The 13,602-nt window shown below is 46.1% G+C and overlaps 1 protein-coding gene across 1 annotated transcript; it reads right to left on the bottom strand.

Annotated features, from left to right (window-relative positions):
- Positions 1–1,462: 1,462 nt before the first annotated feature.
- Positions 1,463–13,243, bottom strand: Txn (thioredoxin). The gene is made up of 5 exons (XM_004656996.2): positions 13,111–13,243; positions 9,389–9,493; positions 8,664–8,723; positions 2,860–2,925; positions 1,463–1,683 (listed from the first exon to the last, which is right to left on the bottom strand). The coding sequence occupies exons 1-5, from the start codon at positions 13,132–13,134 to the stop codon at positions 1,621–1,623; spliced, it is 318 nt and encodes a 105-aa protein (XP_004657053.1). The 5' UTR covers positions 13,135–13,243; the 3' UTR covers positions 1,463–1,620.
- Between the last annotated feature and the right edge of the window lie 359 nt (positions 13,244–13,602).

Genomic DNA, 13,602 nt, shown 5'->3' on the forward strand with positions numbered 1-13,602 from the left:
TAGAGTGGGTGTGCCAGGTCTCCAGCCGCGGCAAATGAACTCCAGACACATGTGCTCCCTTGTGTATCTGACTGAGGTAGCTCCTGGGGAGTGGCACCGGGTCCTTTGGCCTTGCAGGCAAATGCCTTACTGCTAGCTAAGCCAACTCTCCAGTGCTAAATCCAGTTATTTTTGAGAAAGTTCCTGAATGGCCTGGAACTTGCTGTATAGCTACCGGTGACCTTGAACTCCTGATCCTCCTGCCTTTATCTCCAATTACTGGGATTATACATGTGTGCTACTATACTCAGCCAAAACCAGGCTTCCATAAAAATCAATCTCTCCATGTTTGGGACACCTTCCTTGAGTAAACCATGGGGAATTACTGATTGATATAGGAAGTCTGTCAACATTAGCAGCTCCCTGACCTCTGACACCAGAGATCTTAAGCCTGAGAACAAGTCTGTCCTGGGTGGACTTCAACAATGGTCAGGCTCATTATTCAGGGCCCCGTGAATTGCCTGCTAGGACAGTACTGTTTTCTGTTTATAGAGGCAGAAAGACAAGAGTTCTATGCGTGCATGCACCCATGGGCCAGGGTCTCTTGCCACCACACACACATACACAAAAGTCCTATCCAGCTTTACGTGGATGGCTGGGGAATTGAACCCAGGCTGGCAGTCTTTGCAAGTAAGCACTCTTAACTGCCATCTCCCCAGGTCCTGCCCAAAAGAATTTTAATATATTACTGCAGTGCTCCTAGTGGCTTTTCTAGAAATACACTAAAGCAGTGATATTTTTTATTAAATTAAATTTTTTTTTATATTTATTGGAGAGTGACAGAGAGACAAAGAGGCAGGTAAAAGTGAGAGAATGGGAGCACCAGGGCCTCCAGCCACTATAAACGAACTCCAGATGCATGTGCCCCTTGTGCATCTGGCTAATGTGGATCCTGGGGGAAACGAGCCTTGAACTGGAGTCCTTAGGCTTCACAGGAAAGTGCTTAACTGCTAAGCCATCTCTCCAGCCCCAAACGGATATTTTTGCATGGTGTGTATATGCATTACTATACAGCATGTGCACATGCATATAGAAGCCAAGGGTTGACACGGGGTCTTTTTCCATCTCCATGGTATTTTTTGAGACAAGGTCTTCAATTTAACCTAGTGCTTATTACTTCAGATAGTGCAGCTCAATCAGCTTTGTCTGGGGACCCTTCTCTACCTCCTAAGCACTGGTATTACAGGCTGGTCACTAGGCCCACCCAGCATTTATGAGGGTACTGAGGATCTGAACTCTGGTCCTCATGTTTGCATGGCAAGTGCTCTGCCCACTGAGCCGTCTCACCAGCCCAGGTAGTAACTTTTTTTAAAACCTCAACTAGTAGGCAAATGTTACTAAAAAGTTAGAGAACATAGGAAAATAACAAGTTCATTAAACCAGGCCATTTCTCATTTACACCGAAACCTACTCACACTCCACGTTTTTTTACAAAGGGTAGAATTAATATTTTATTGTTATTTATAATCAGGTGGCAGTTGGGCATAGAGTCCCCCCCCCCGAACATGATACGTTTCAAATTAAAAAAAAAAATTACACATTTCAAACAGTTGATGGCTGGTGACACTTTCCAGAACACAATTACGCAAACTCATTAATAGTGGCTTCAAGCTTTTCCTTGTTTGCTCCAGAAAACTCAGCTACCTGTTGAGAGATGAGGTGGACATAAGATAAGAGATTATAGCACTATTCTATATGTAAGCTATGATCATAGAATGAGCAAACAATGGAGTATGGAGTGCAATCACCTTTCAAATAAACTTCCCTGAGTAACAGTTCTCCTTACAACAAAACAAACAAACAAAAAGAAAAACCCGAAGACAAAGGTACAAGTGCATTTTTTTCCACAAATACCTCTTTAACAAGGACAAATCATCTGCCAGAAAAATGACAACAGTAAGAACTCCTCTATACTGTATAATGTAAACACGAGGCACCTATCAAGTTGAGTGTCATATATTCTTAATTAGACATATTTTTTACTTTTTACTTTACTTTTTTATGCTATGATGAGTAATCTTGTCAATTTGATGTGATTTAGAACCACCATGGAAACAGCTCTGGGTCTATCTGTGAGGGACCTTCCAGAGTAGGTTAACTGAGGCGGGAACACCCACCCTAACTGGATGGTACCAGTCCATGGGCTGGAGGCCTTGGATCACAGAAAAGGGAAGTGAGCTGGGCTCTAGCATTCATCTCTTTGCCTCCTGATTGCTAATGGAATGTGACCAGCTGCTTCACACTTCTGCCACCATGCCTTTGCCTCTGTGATGATATGATAGACTACACCCCCTCCTATTGCAAGCAGAAATAAACCTTTGTCCCTTAAGCTATCAGGTATTTTTTTGTAGCAGCAAGGAAAGTCAACTGCAACAGTTTCATGTATCCCAGGCTGGCCTCGAACTTACTATGTAGCTTGGGCTGCCCTTGAGCTCCTGATTCTTTTGTCTCTATCAAGTAGGTGCTGGCATTACAGCCATGAGCCACTCCTCCTGGTTTATGCAGTGCCAGGGAGCAAACCCAGGGGTCTGTGCCCACTTGACAAGCAAGCTATCAACTGGGCTCCATACCCAGCCCCTCTTTACAGACTCTGTCTCTTATGTAGCCCGGGCTGGCCTGGGGCTTGTGGCAATGCTCCGCCTCAGACTCCCACGTGTGGGGGTGAACAGGTGTGCACTCCCACTATTTTCCTTTTTTCTTCTTTTGCTACTTGACTGTTTTGTTGTTTATAGTGTATTTTGATCATATTCCCCTCATTCCTGCTGCACTCCTTCCTCCCCAGAAATCCAGTCAGTGTGCTTATAAGTTCTTTGTACATACCTTTTCGCCCTTTTTGAAAAACTGGAATGTTGGCATGCATTTCACTTCACAGTCTGCAGCAACATCCTGTGGGGGAGGGGCGGCGGTAAAAACACTGTGAATATTAATTAGGGTTTGCTGCAGTAATCTAAAATCCTGATTCCTTTTCCCATTTTGTCCTGCACACCTCAGCATTAACATATTTGCTTTTCTTTTTTTTTGGTTATCTGAGGAAGGGTTTCACTTTAGCTCAGGCTGACCTGGAATTCACTATGTAGTGTCAGGATGGCCACGAACCCATGGAGATCCTCCTACCTCTGCCTCCTGAGTGCTGGGATTAAAGGCGTGCGCCACCACGCCCGGCTAACATATTTTCTTTATAACATGAATATCAATTCAACGAATACAATGGCAGCACAAAAGCCAACAGGCTGTATTCAATTAGAAATTCATATTAGCATCTACTGCCTGAGAGGGAGTTCCCATGCATACACAGTGATTCAATACACTATTTAATTCAATTAAATCTTTGTTTTATTTCCAGTCTCCTGGAGAAGTAATGACAAATTCTTCTGTTTCTCAGAACTGGCAACTCTTATTTCTTGCTCATCTTTTCCCCAGTTTTGTGAAAAAAGGGGGGTACAAAGTGATGATAATTATAAGGATTGGACTCTTTTGAGACAAGACCTTATCATATGCCTGTGTGGGCTTGCAACGTGAGATCCTCCTGCCTTAGCCTCTGGAGAGCTGGGCTTACAGGTCACAGGTCAGGCATTTCACTAACTCTGATCAAAAAGCTACCCTTATCCAAAACATGGTTTGCTAGTTAATATGTTACACAGAAATACATTAGTCTTTAAAGTCCACGCTATATGCACTGGGCATGTATGCATTGGTACACAGGGACCATCTCCTATGAAAACATGCCACATCAACCACTGTGGATGCAACATCATTTTAGCCAATCTAGCTTGCTATGGAAATGGCTTTGATTTTGCCCAGGGTGAGCACTTAATCTTCATTAGTGTCTCTGCATTATTGGTCCTTCCTTGCCCCTCACCCCTTGAAGTAGGTCTGCTCAGAGTGCTCACCCAGGCTTTGTATCAAAAAGCCTCAGCCCTCTACTTCCTCAGCGGCGAGAGGCAGAGAGGTGCTAAGACTACATAGGCAAGATAGGGGATTTCCAGTGCCCATCATTACCTATGCTCAGTATATCTGCAAGGTTTTCATGGAATAGAGTATGAGGTAGGTAATATCTTAACCCCACACAGTTAGTTATAAATACATGGTTAAAAGGTGGTTAAATATTGTTGCTTTCATTTTTTTTGGACTATTCTATATCATTCTATTCATTAATCCACTCTAGTTAAAACAACACATTAAGGGAAAGGGAGGGAGGGAAGGAATTACAATGGTTTATTGTCTATAATTATGGAAACTGTCAATAAAAACAAATAAATAAAATTTTTAAAAAACCACTTTAACTAATGCTACTAATTATGTGTGTGTTTGGTGCTTCTATTAGCGTCTTCCTGACTTTGTTTTTAAAAATTACTTTCTAAGACTTTCCTGTGTACTTGTCTATACAATGTCAGAACAGCAAGACAGATTTCCCAAATGCCAGCTAGAGATTGGGGTTAAATTTAACTTTGGGGATACTGATGTTTTAATAGTTCTGAGCCAACACCCATGAATACAGTGCTACCGTCTATTACAAACTTTATGGAGCACAGGAAAGCGCGACCGTCCCAGTCATTCCAGATCTTTACCGTGTCCAGCTAAGGCTGTACAGTTCTTGTTCCGTGGACCACAGTGCTGACTCCTACAGCCGCTTAAACGAGCGGCAGACTGTTCTCCACGCTTGCTCCTATGACACGGGGTCTCACAGTATAGCCCAGGCTGGCTTCAAACTCACGGCCACCCTTCCAATCAGCTGAGCCACAGCCAGGTCACACATACTGTTCTTATTCTCCATCCTACGCTTATCACGCCCTTCATTTAAGAACAGGAGGGTTGCCTGTTCCTGGTGATATCCACATGTCCTTGCTCTTTGCACCTGAAAATCCTGTCTAGAAAACCTCACTTTTTCCAGAGTATACAAGTTCTGTGAGTTTTGACCAGTCATGTGACCACCACCACCACCACCAAGGTGAAAAACACCAACTGTGCTCGCCCTGAAAAACAGTCTTCCTCCTCTTTGTAGCCAGACACTTACTCCACAATCAGCAACTGCCCATCTGCTCTCTATCCTCATTGCCCAACCTCAGGGTTTCATGAGCACACAAGAGGATTACACTGAACCTTACAAAACTTAACTTCACCAGTGTCTAGGTTAGGACTCTACACAGCAAAGTAGCTTTAAGCCTGCTTCTGTAACATAACTCATTCCTGGCTCTTTTGATCAAAATTGAATTACCGGGGTCTTCCAAAAAGTTGTTGAAGTATTTTGCTTCTTGTTTCAATTCATAAAATATAAATCATATTCCCATGGCTACTAATGAGGTATGATGAGTGTGTCATTTTCAAATGGGACAGTACTCATACTTTTCTTCAAATAGAAAATTATTTTCCTTGTTTCCCTTTATTTTTTGGGGGGGGGTTGAAGTAGGGTCTCACTCTAGTCCAGGCCGAGCTGGAATTCACTATGGAGTCTCAGGGTGGCCTCGAACTCATGGTGATCCTCCTACCTCTGCCTCCCGAGTGCTGGCCCCATACACATTTTTTGTGCAGACCTAATTGTCCATCTCAACCCAGGATGTCTGCAAGGTAATTATTTTCTACTCAAGTGTTTAAAGATCTTTCCGTTAATGTTTAGAATATGGGGGCACAGTTAAAGGTCCCTAGTTTGTCACACTCAAGTTCTGAAGGATTCTCTTAGGGTGATGAATGTGCTCAAAGGAGCCATCACATCAAGTCCTTTTTGCTTCTTCCCCAAAGTACAAGACTAAGCAGGAGGAACATCTACCCTTGGTGTGTGTCCACCTGTCTGAGCTGTGAGTCCCTCCCCTCCCTGACCACCTCAGGCAGGTGCTGAAACCTATTCTCAAAGTCACTACTGATCTAACCCAGGGGCACATTTCTTCTGGATTAAGTGACCATATAGTGGCAGGGACGGGTAGAGTAAAAAAGCAAAACAAACAAACAAACAAAAAAAAAACAAAAAACACAAGCTTATTAAACCATGGGACAAGGATTGTCCCATCCACCCACAAAGATGAACAATTATACCCAATCCCCTCCCAACTCTGGAACACATTTAGAACAATCGCTTTACTTAACCATAAGTTCATTCATGCCACACCTGCACTACAGGCCAGGCAGGTGCGCTCGAGGTGAAACAAAGATAAGATAGGTCTTGGCCAAGTATAGCAGCCCACACACTTGAGAGGCAGAGATAAAAGGACTGCAGTTTGAGGGCTGGAGAGATGGCTTAGTGGTTAAGTGCTTGTCTGTGAAGTCTAAGGACCCTGGTTCAAGGCTCAATTCTCCAGTATCCACGTAAGCCAGATGCACAAGGTGGCGCATACATTTGGAGTTCATTTGCAGTGGCTGGAAGCCATGGTGCGCCCATTCTCTCTCTCTGTCACTCTCAAATTAAAAAAAAAAAAAAAGGGAAAGGACAAAAGATATTGGAGCTGAGTATTCCTTATCCAAACTTGGGACCACCAAGTGAATTAGTCTTTGAATTTTAGAACCATGGAATAAAATGTACTATTTGATCCATTTAGAAAACAAACATGCTGAGTGAGGTGGCACACACTCTTAATGCCAGCACCTGAGAGACAGAGGTAGAAGGATCGCCATGAGTTCGAGGCCACCCTGAGAATCCACTGTGAATCCCAGGTTAGCCTGGACTATAGCGAGCCCCTACCTTGAAAATCAAAAAAGAAACAAAACAAAAACACCCCAAATGCTTCTCCAGTCCAAAACCTTTGCACAAAATGTCTGGCCTTCTGAACCCTCTGAAGGTGGGCTCAGCCTGTGTCAGAGCCTCGCCTCCACGGGTGCTGATCATGTGGGCAGCACTGTTTGAGTGTTTTGCACTTATGATCTATGTGATCTCGATCATCACTACCTTATGATGCCAGACCAACACTGCTATTTTAGAGGAAGAAAGTGAAGCAGAGATGAGAAGTCACTCAAAGCAAATGTCCAGTGTAGTGCGTGGGAAATAGAGCAAGTAGCATGGGCACAGGAAGGGGGGACAAGACTAGCATGGAGAGACCAAGGAGGGAAGGCCTAATGAAAGGGGGTGTCACAGAGCAGAAGCGAGACTGATAAGTCGGCGTCTGTCAGGTAGAAAGGGCAGTGTGATGGTTAAGTTTGGTGTCAACTTGATCTGTTCAGGAATCCACAGACATTCCCCATAAGTGGTTCCCTGTGATTGCTTCCAGGAAGGACTGGAATCCTTCTCCCAGGGTGAGGCCTTCCCCCAGAGTGGGTGGGCCCCTCTCAGAGGGTCTTTATCTAAGGCAGATCTGATTCCCTCCTCTCTCCTGGCTGCTGGTGCTGCTAGCTGCTTTCCAGTGTGGACTGAGGAGCAGCGGCTCTCCGGGCAGCTTCCAGGCCTCCAGGCCTGATTGGGACTGCTGAGGCATCCAGCCTCGTGCTCTGAGCAGCTACCAGGTTCCTTGACTCTCGGGCCTGCAAAATGCTGTTGTTGGACTGCTGTAAATTAGTCCAATAAATTCCCTTTTAATACAATTCATTCTATTGGTTCTGTTCCTCTAGAGAACCCTGACTAATACAGATGGGCAGGGCAGAAGAGATGGCAGAGGTGTTATCAAGGTGTGGAGCCACAGAAGGAGTTGGGGAGCCACCTTAAGGGATGATATGTGCATTAGATGTTCCATGTACGTGAAACGCAGTGATCTTGTGAGGCTGGTGGGTGAGGAAATCCCACTAGAGACTAGGGTTCAATCAGAAAAGTGTGTGTTGGGGGCAGGACTTACAGCATAAGCCAGGAAATGAGTCAGAACTGGAACCCATTCCAAAGTCTCTGTGGTCACATCCCTCTAGACCCTCCTGTCCCATAGGGTAAGTGAAAGTGCTTCCACATCTGGAGTACTGGGTGCTAAGAACTCTATGTGAGTGTGAGTGTGAGTGTGTGTGGGTGTGTAGTGGGGTAGTAACAAGGGAAGAAGCGCCACGCCACCTCACTTAACATTCTGGCTTTGCCACGTACTCTAATGCAGCTCCAAGGATACTCTCCCGGTTTCACTTTCTCACCTCTAAGTTAGGGTTAATGGCAGCACAAGAGACTCAAGGGATCCATACTTCTGAAGAATACACAGCAGTAAGCCTGGTATTTATCACATATCAAATAAGAATTTGGTAAATAAAACCAGCCTGGAACTCTTCCTCAATTACCCTCCCAACTTCTAAGGCACGAAGGCAAATTGGGTTGGTTTTCTCATTGAGGTCAACTATGACTGGAACAGATTTGTGAATACGTCCCCATGCCGGAAGAAGTTCACAGAGAACCTCAAAAGTGGCCTCACAATGCCGTAATGCCGGCAAGCCTATGAATTATCATAGCTTAATTCAATTTATATTTATTGAGCATCTCAGAATGGTAGGTGGTGCACAGGCCTATGACACAGGACACCTCAACCACCTGTACCTCATTTTTATCATTGTTTTAGGATGTGCTACACAGAGCTCCTGGTATGTAGGATTCAACCTGTTAACTGTCTGAAAAAGAACTTTTAGACAGGGTGGGAGCTCTAGTATGACTTAGGACGTGCATTTTAAAAAGCATCAAGTAATTCAGAACAAAGCCCATGTGAGAAGCTCAGCAGCTCATCTAATGTCCCAGTACATACCTGGCAGTCATCCACGTCTACTTCAAGGAACACCACGCTGGAATACTTCTCAGAGAGGGACTGGAAAATTAGAAATGAAACCCCCCCCAAAGCTTTAGAACTGGGGAATGGTTGTCAATATACTCAAGTTCTTCAATGGAAGCTTAATAGAGACAGAGCCTAATTAAATATGTAAAACGCCAACTCGGGTACTAGGTAAGCATAAGGAATTGCTTATGCTCGAGTCAAATACATCCCAGAGTCAAAGAATCAGGCTGTTAATTTACAGGTCCCAACTTCTGTTAAGACTCATATGTTTCAACTGGGCAAAAAGTGACATTATTTACGACAAACATTTAACTTCTGAAAGCTGTACTTAAGGAGCTATATTAAGGGCTAGAGGGATGGCTTAGTGGTTAAGGCATTTGTTGCAAAGCCAAAGGACCCAGTTTCGATTCCCCAGGACCCATGTTAGCCAGATGCGCAAGGGGAGGCACAAGCTTTTGGAGTTTGTTTGCAGTGGCTGGAGACCCTGGTATGCCCATTCTCTCTCCCTCTGTTGCACTCTCCCTCTTTCTTTGTCAAATAAATAAAAATAAAAAATAATAAAAAAAGGAGCTATATTACTTTAGTTGCTATGCCTTCCTCTTTTAGACCAAATATCTAGACAAACCAAGCCAAACTCCCAAGCCCTTTAACTGTCTTTTACTGTCATTATAAACCCCAAAGCAGAAATCTATACTCACATGGAAGAAAGGCTTGATCATTTTGCAAGGCCCACACCACGTGGCTGAGAAGTCCACCACGACCAGCTTATCTCCTGCAGCATTCAAGGCCTCTTGAAAAGCATCCTGAACAGGCGCAAAGAAATGCACATGCTGAATATTTTCATTGTCAGCAAGATGATACAGAGCACAACCTAAGAGGTTCAACTTTTAAGGCAGGCTTTCTTTTTACCTAACAACGCCCTACATCAAGTAAGCCATATAGGAGTCTGGCATATGGCTGGTACTGTTGTACTTGATAAGAAGAAATGAGAGAATACGAAATCTATTGCTCATCATGTCTTCAGGATTATCTTATGGAATACTGAACTAGGGGCTTTGCACAAACTAGGGAAGTGCTCTCACTGAGCTATATTCCCAGCCATAACTCATTTACATTCAAACTAAGCAAAGCAAAGGAAAGGAAGACATCTGTACTAAAAATGTTTTCATATCCGATCCAGTTTTATGGTAGATGCTCACCGAATTCCTAAAAGTTGATGAAACGAGTCACTTAGTCTCACAAAGACAGATTTTAGCAATGGAAACATCTTACGTTATGTAATTTTAAAAAAAAAGAGCTCATGATTTAATTAATTCAGGGTAGAATATGGAAGTTTCCCTATCTTGCCCCAAGATCCAGAAAACTACCCCCACAACCCTACACTCAGACAATTTCTATTAATATAAACATACCTCATATGTTTAAAAGTTTATTTATTTATTTATTTGACAGAGAAAGAGGGAGGGAAAGTGAGAGAATGGGCAGCCGCTGCCAACGAACTCCAGACACATGCGGGCCCCGTGTGCATCTGGCTTACGTCATATGTGTTTTAAATGGGCTTTCCAGAGCCGAGATCAAACTGCTTATCAACCACTGATTTTCCCTTTAGCTCAAAACTATACCCTCCTTGTTCCTTAAACGAATCAGCTTGAGTTCTTCATAAAGAGAATTTTTCTTAGATATTATTTTGCACAAGGGTGTCATGTAATTCCCAGCAAAACGGAGCAATAAATTCCACACCACTAACTTCCTTGAATTATTCACCACTAGTCTTGCTGCTACCACTTTAGGAACTTAACATTCTAGTTACCAGAGAGACTCACTTTAACCACAGTAGTCAGCTGGTGCTGACCAAAACCCACACTGTGGCAGCAAAATCAAACACAAACATCTATCACCCAAAGTCTAGGCCTTCTTCAGGGGGGGAAAAATACTGGCTAAACTGGTTTAATCAAAACATTTTCCCTCTCTCATAAGTGAAGAATTATGAACAAAGGAAATACATAAAGCACCATAAGGCTAAAACATGCACACATACTCAAAACAAAAATTTAATGTGAGTTTTGTTTTAATGGAGTACGGTTATTTTTCTAGGTCTTTAATTTCTATCTCATTTTTTTCCTTTGGCAGCAGGGAGGAGAGAAATACAAGTTCACAAACGCCATTCCCGAGAGCAGTGCCAAATGGTATGACATCTATTACTTCTAAAATAAGTAAGTCACAAGTATGGAAACAAATCTCCCAAACCATGGGATCCAGATGAATTTCATTCAGAGCCTTGCCTCATATGATTTTCAAAAAGGACAAAGCAACCATCCTTTAGGGCAAGACACTGGTTACATGGTCGAGAAGGCCAAGAACCGTGTCTAGCCTGAAGACATTCGTATTTGGAAGATGGTTGATTTTCAATAAAAACTTGATGAGATGAGCTTTCAAGCACTCAAGATTTGCCCCAGTTTTGAATCAAATTCAGGCAAAACGACTTAAAATTCTGAAAAGACTTGCAACAGTAGCTTTTGGCTTAAGTGAACAGGAGTTACAGAGACAGGCACGCACAAATTTCACATGCAAGTTCTCTTCCTTAGGTAATCAAATTTGCCTGAATTATTCAGGATTACCTATTAAGAAGAAAAATCATAATTTTAGCTATAGAAATTCATAATCCGAATAAAGTTCTCATCATTGACACCAATAATCTAGAAACCAAAACAAATGTAATATGAGTAGTTAACAGCAGTCTTAACCCCTCTTTCTTTGAGACAGTTTCACTCTGTAGCCCAGGCTGGCCTTGAACTCATGGTGATCCTCTTGACTCAGCCTCTGGTGTCCTTAACATGGGTCACCACAAGTGGTTTGTAATGTATTTAGCAAAGCGTCTTGTGTAGGAGTTCAATACATGGTAGCTGTGATCCCTTGTTCCACTTGTGTCCCCTTGGCCTCGAACTTCTCTACCCCTACAGGGTGTCTCTGAAACAGAGCTGCTCTGCATGGCCAAAGGCACCAACCTTGGCCCACCCGGATGAAAACAAGCAAAAAAACCGGGCACTCCTGACTGATGACTCTGGCTCATAACCAGCCGTGTTAACAAGACCTCTGGGACCCAAGCTAGTGCTTTTATGAGTAAGGAGTTTCCCATCACAGGGTGCTATAATTAGGGTAACTAAGGTAAGGCCCCACCTGTGTGGGCCAGGAAGCTAAACCACCCCTCCCGTTTGTGGTGGGTACAGGTCACTAAAAGGTCTTCACAACGCTTTAATGAGCCACCTGCTGGCTTACGCGGATGAGAGGGTGTTAGAGGCTGCAGTACCGAACCACAGACAACCTTCCTTCCCAGGCCACAGGTTAGTTTGTCATACAGGTGTTGAAAAGACCAGGGACCACTACAGAGTTGCCGTTATCTCTGCCTCTGGGACCCATGCAGCATCACAGGCGTGGAGGATGAGGATCTGCCGTCCCCAAGTGCCGTGGGACACACGGGAGGGTGCATGCCTGCGAGGGGTCTTTCATCCACCCACCACCCCCCAACTCACTTTCTGATTTTCCACTTAATAAACATGTCCTGAGTGGCTGAGGTACAACATGATCTGGGTTTCTCAATCTGGAGATTATTTTGGCTTAGTACTAACTTCCAAATACTGGAACACTTTTCCCCTTGGGCACTTCTTTTTTTTTAAAGGCCAAAACCAACGGGCTTGGTACACGATAACCTTAACAGCGCCACGGGGGTCGGCTGCAGCCAGGGGGAAGGGAAAGCGCGGTCCCCTCCCAATCTACCGATCGCGGGTGAATCATCGAAGCGAGAGGACAGCGAGGCCCCTGGGCCCAGCTTTGGGGACTGAGTCATTCCAGAGCCAGCGCTGCCGGAAACACGCCCTGCGCCGCAGGAGGAGGAGTCCCGCGGGCGCGCCCCGGACCTCACTTCCTCGCTTGGCTACCTGGGGCACGCGCCCCCGGAGGCTCCGGCGGGCCGGGACCTGCACCCCTCCACGCTCACGCACCTCCGCTGCACGCGTCATCTGAGAATGGCCACGGATCGGTGCAAGTGGGGGTGCTCAGGGCACCCCGCCCGCGCGGATCGTGCACCGCGGCAGGCGACCCCGTGGCCTCCTTCCCCTAAGGGGCCCTGCATCTCCCCAGATAAAAACGATCTGGGCCACGAAAGGAACCCCCCGCCATCCCTTCGTTTTCTCCCGGTTCCGGTTGGCTGGTTGGGAGGGTGCAGTTCGGGAAACCCTGGGCGCTCCCCACGCGCGCCCATCTCCCAGGCACCCCGACTCCGCCCTCTAGGGGGGGCTCCCCGTCCCTCCTAACCCCCCCCCAAGGCGTGGGATCCCCCAGACTCCGGCGGCTCGATGTTCCCGCATGCCCCAGGGGATGTCTTCCCCACCTCCGGTCCACCGTCTTCCCCGGGAGCGCGTACCTTGCTCTCGATCAGCTTCACCATCTTGGCTGCTGGAAGGGCTGGCGGGAGGCTGCAGATGGAAATGGATCCCAGGCGCCGGACCGAGCTTAGAACGGAGCGCGGCGCCCCTCCTTCCCTTTATAGCGGCGGGGCGGGGCGGGGCGGGGCGGGCGCGCGCGGCGTGCACGTGGCGGGGACGCGCTCGCTCGGCCTCCCGCGCTGGCCGGGGCCCCGCCCCGGGAGCGGCCGGACGCCGACCGCGGTCTCCGGGAGGAGGGGCCGGCGCAGGCGCACGGAGCCGCTCCGACGACCGCCCCTCGCCCCGACCTCTTGCGCCGCGGGATGCCGGAGCTTGCTCCAGAGCTCCAGGGTTCTCAAGGGCGCTTTCCCTGGGCACTTTGGTTGGGAGTGGGATCGTCACCCTGGAGTCACTCCCCTCCTTCCCCGCGGGTCACTTGGGAAGGCCTTAGCCGGATCCTCCCAGGCTCTAGCTGGAGACAGTGTGCTGGG

The sequence above is a fragment of the Jaculus jaculus genome, chromosome 1, assembly GCF_020740685.1.
Source record: "Jaculus jaculus isolate mJacJac1 chromosome 1, mJacJac1.mat.Y.cur, whole genome shotgun sequence".
Classification (NCBI taxonomy): Eukaryota; Metazoa; Chordata; class Mammalia; order Rodentia; family Dipodidae; genus Jaculus; species Jaculus jaculus.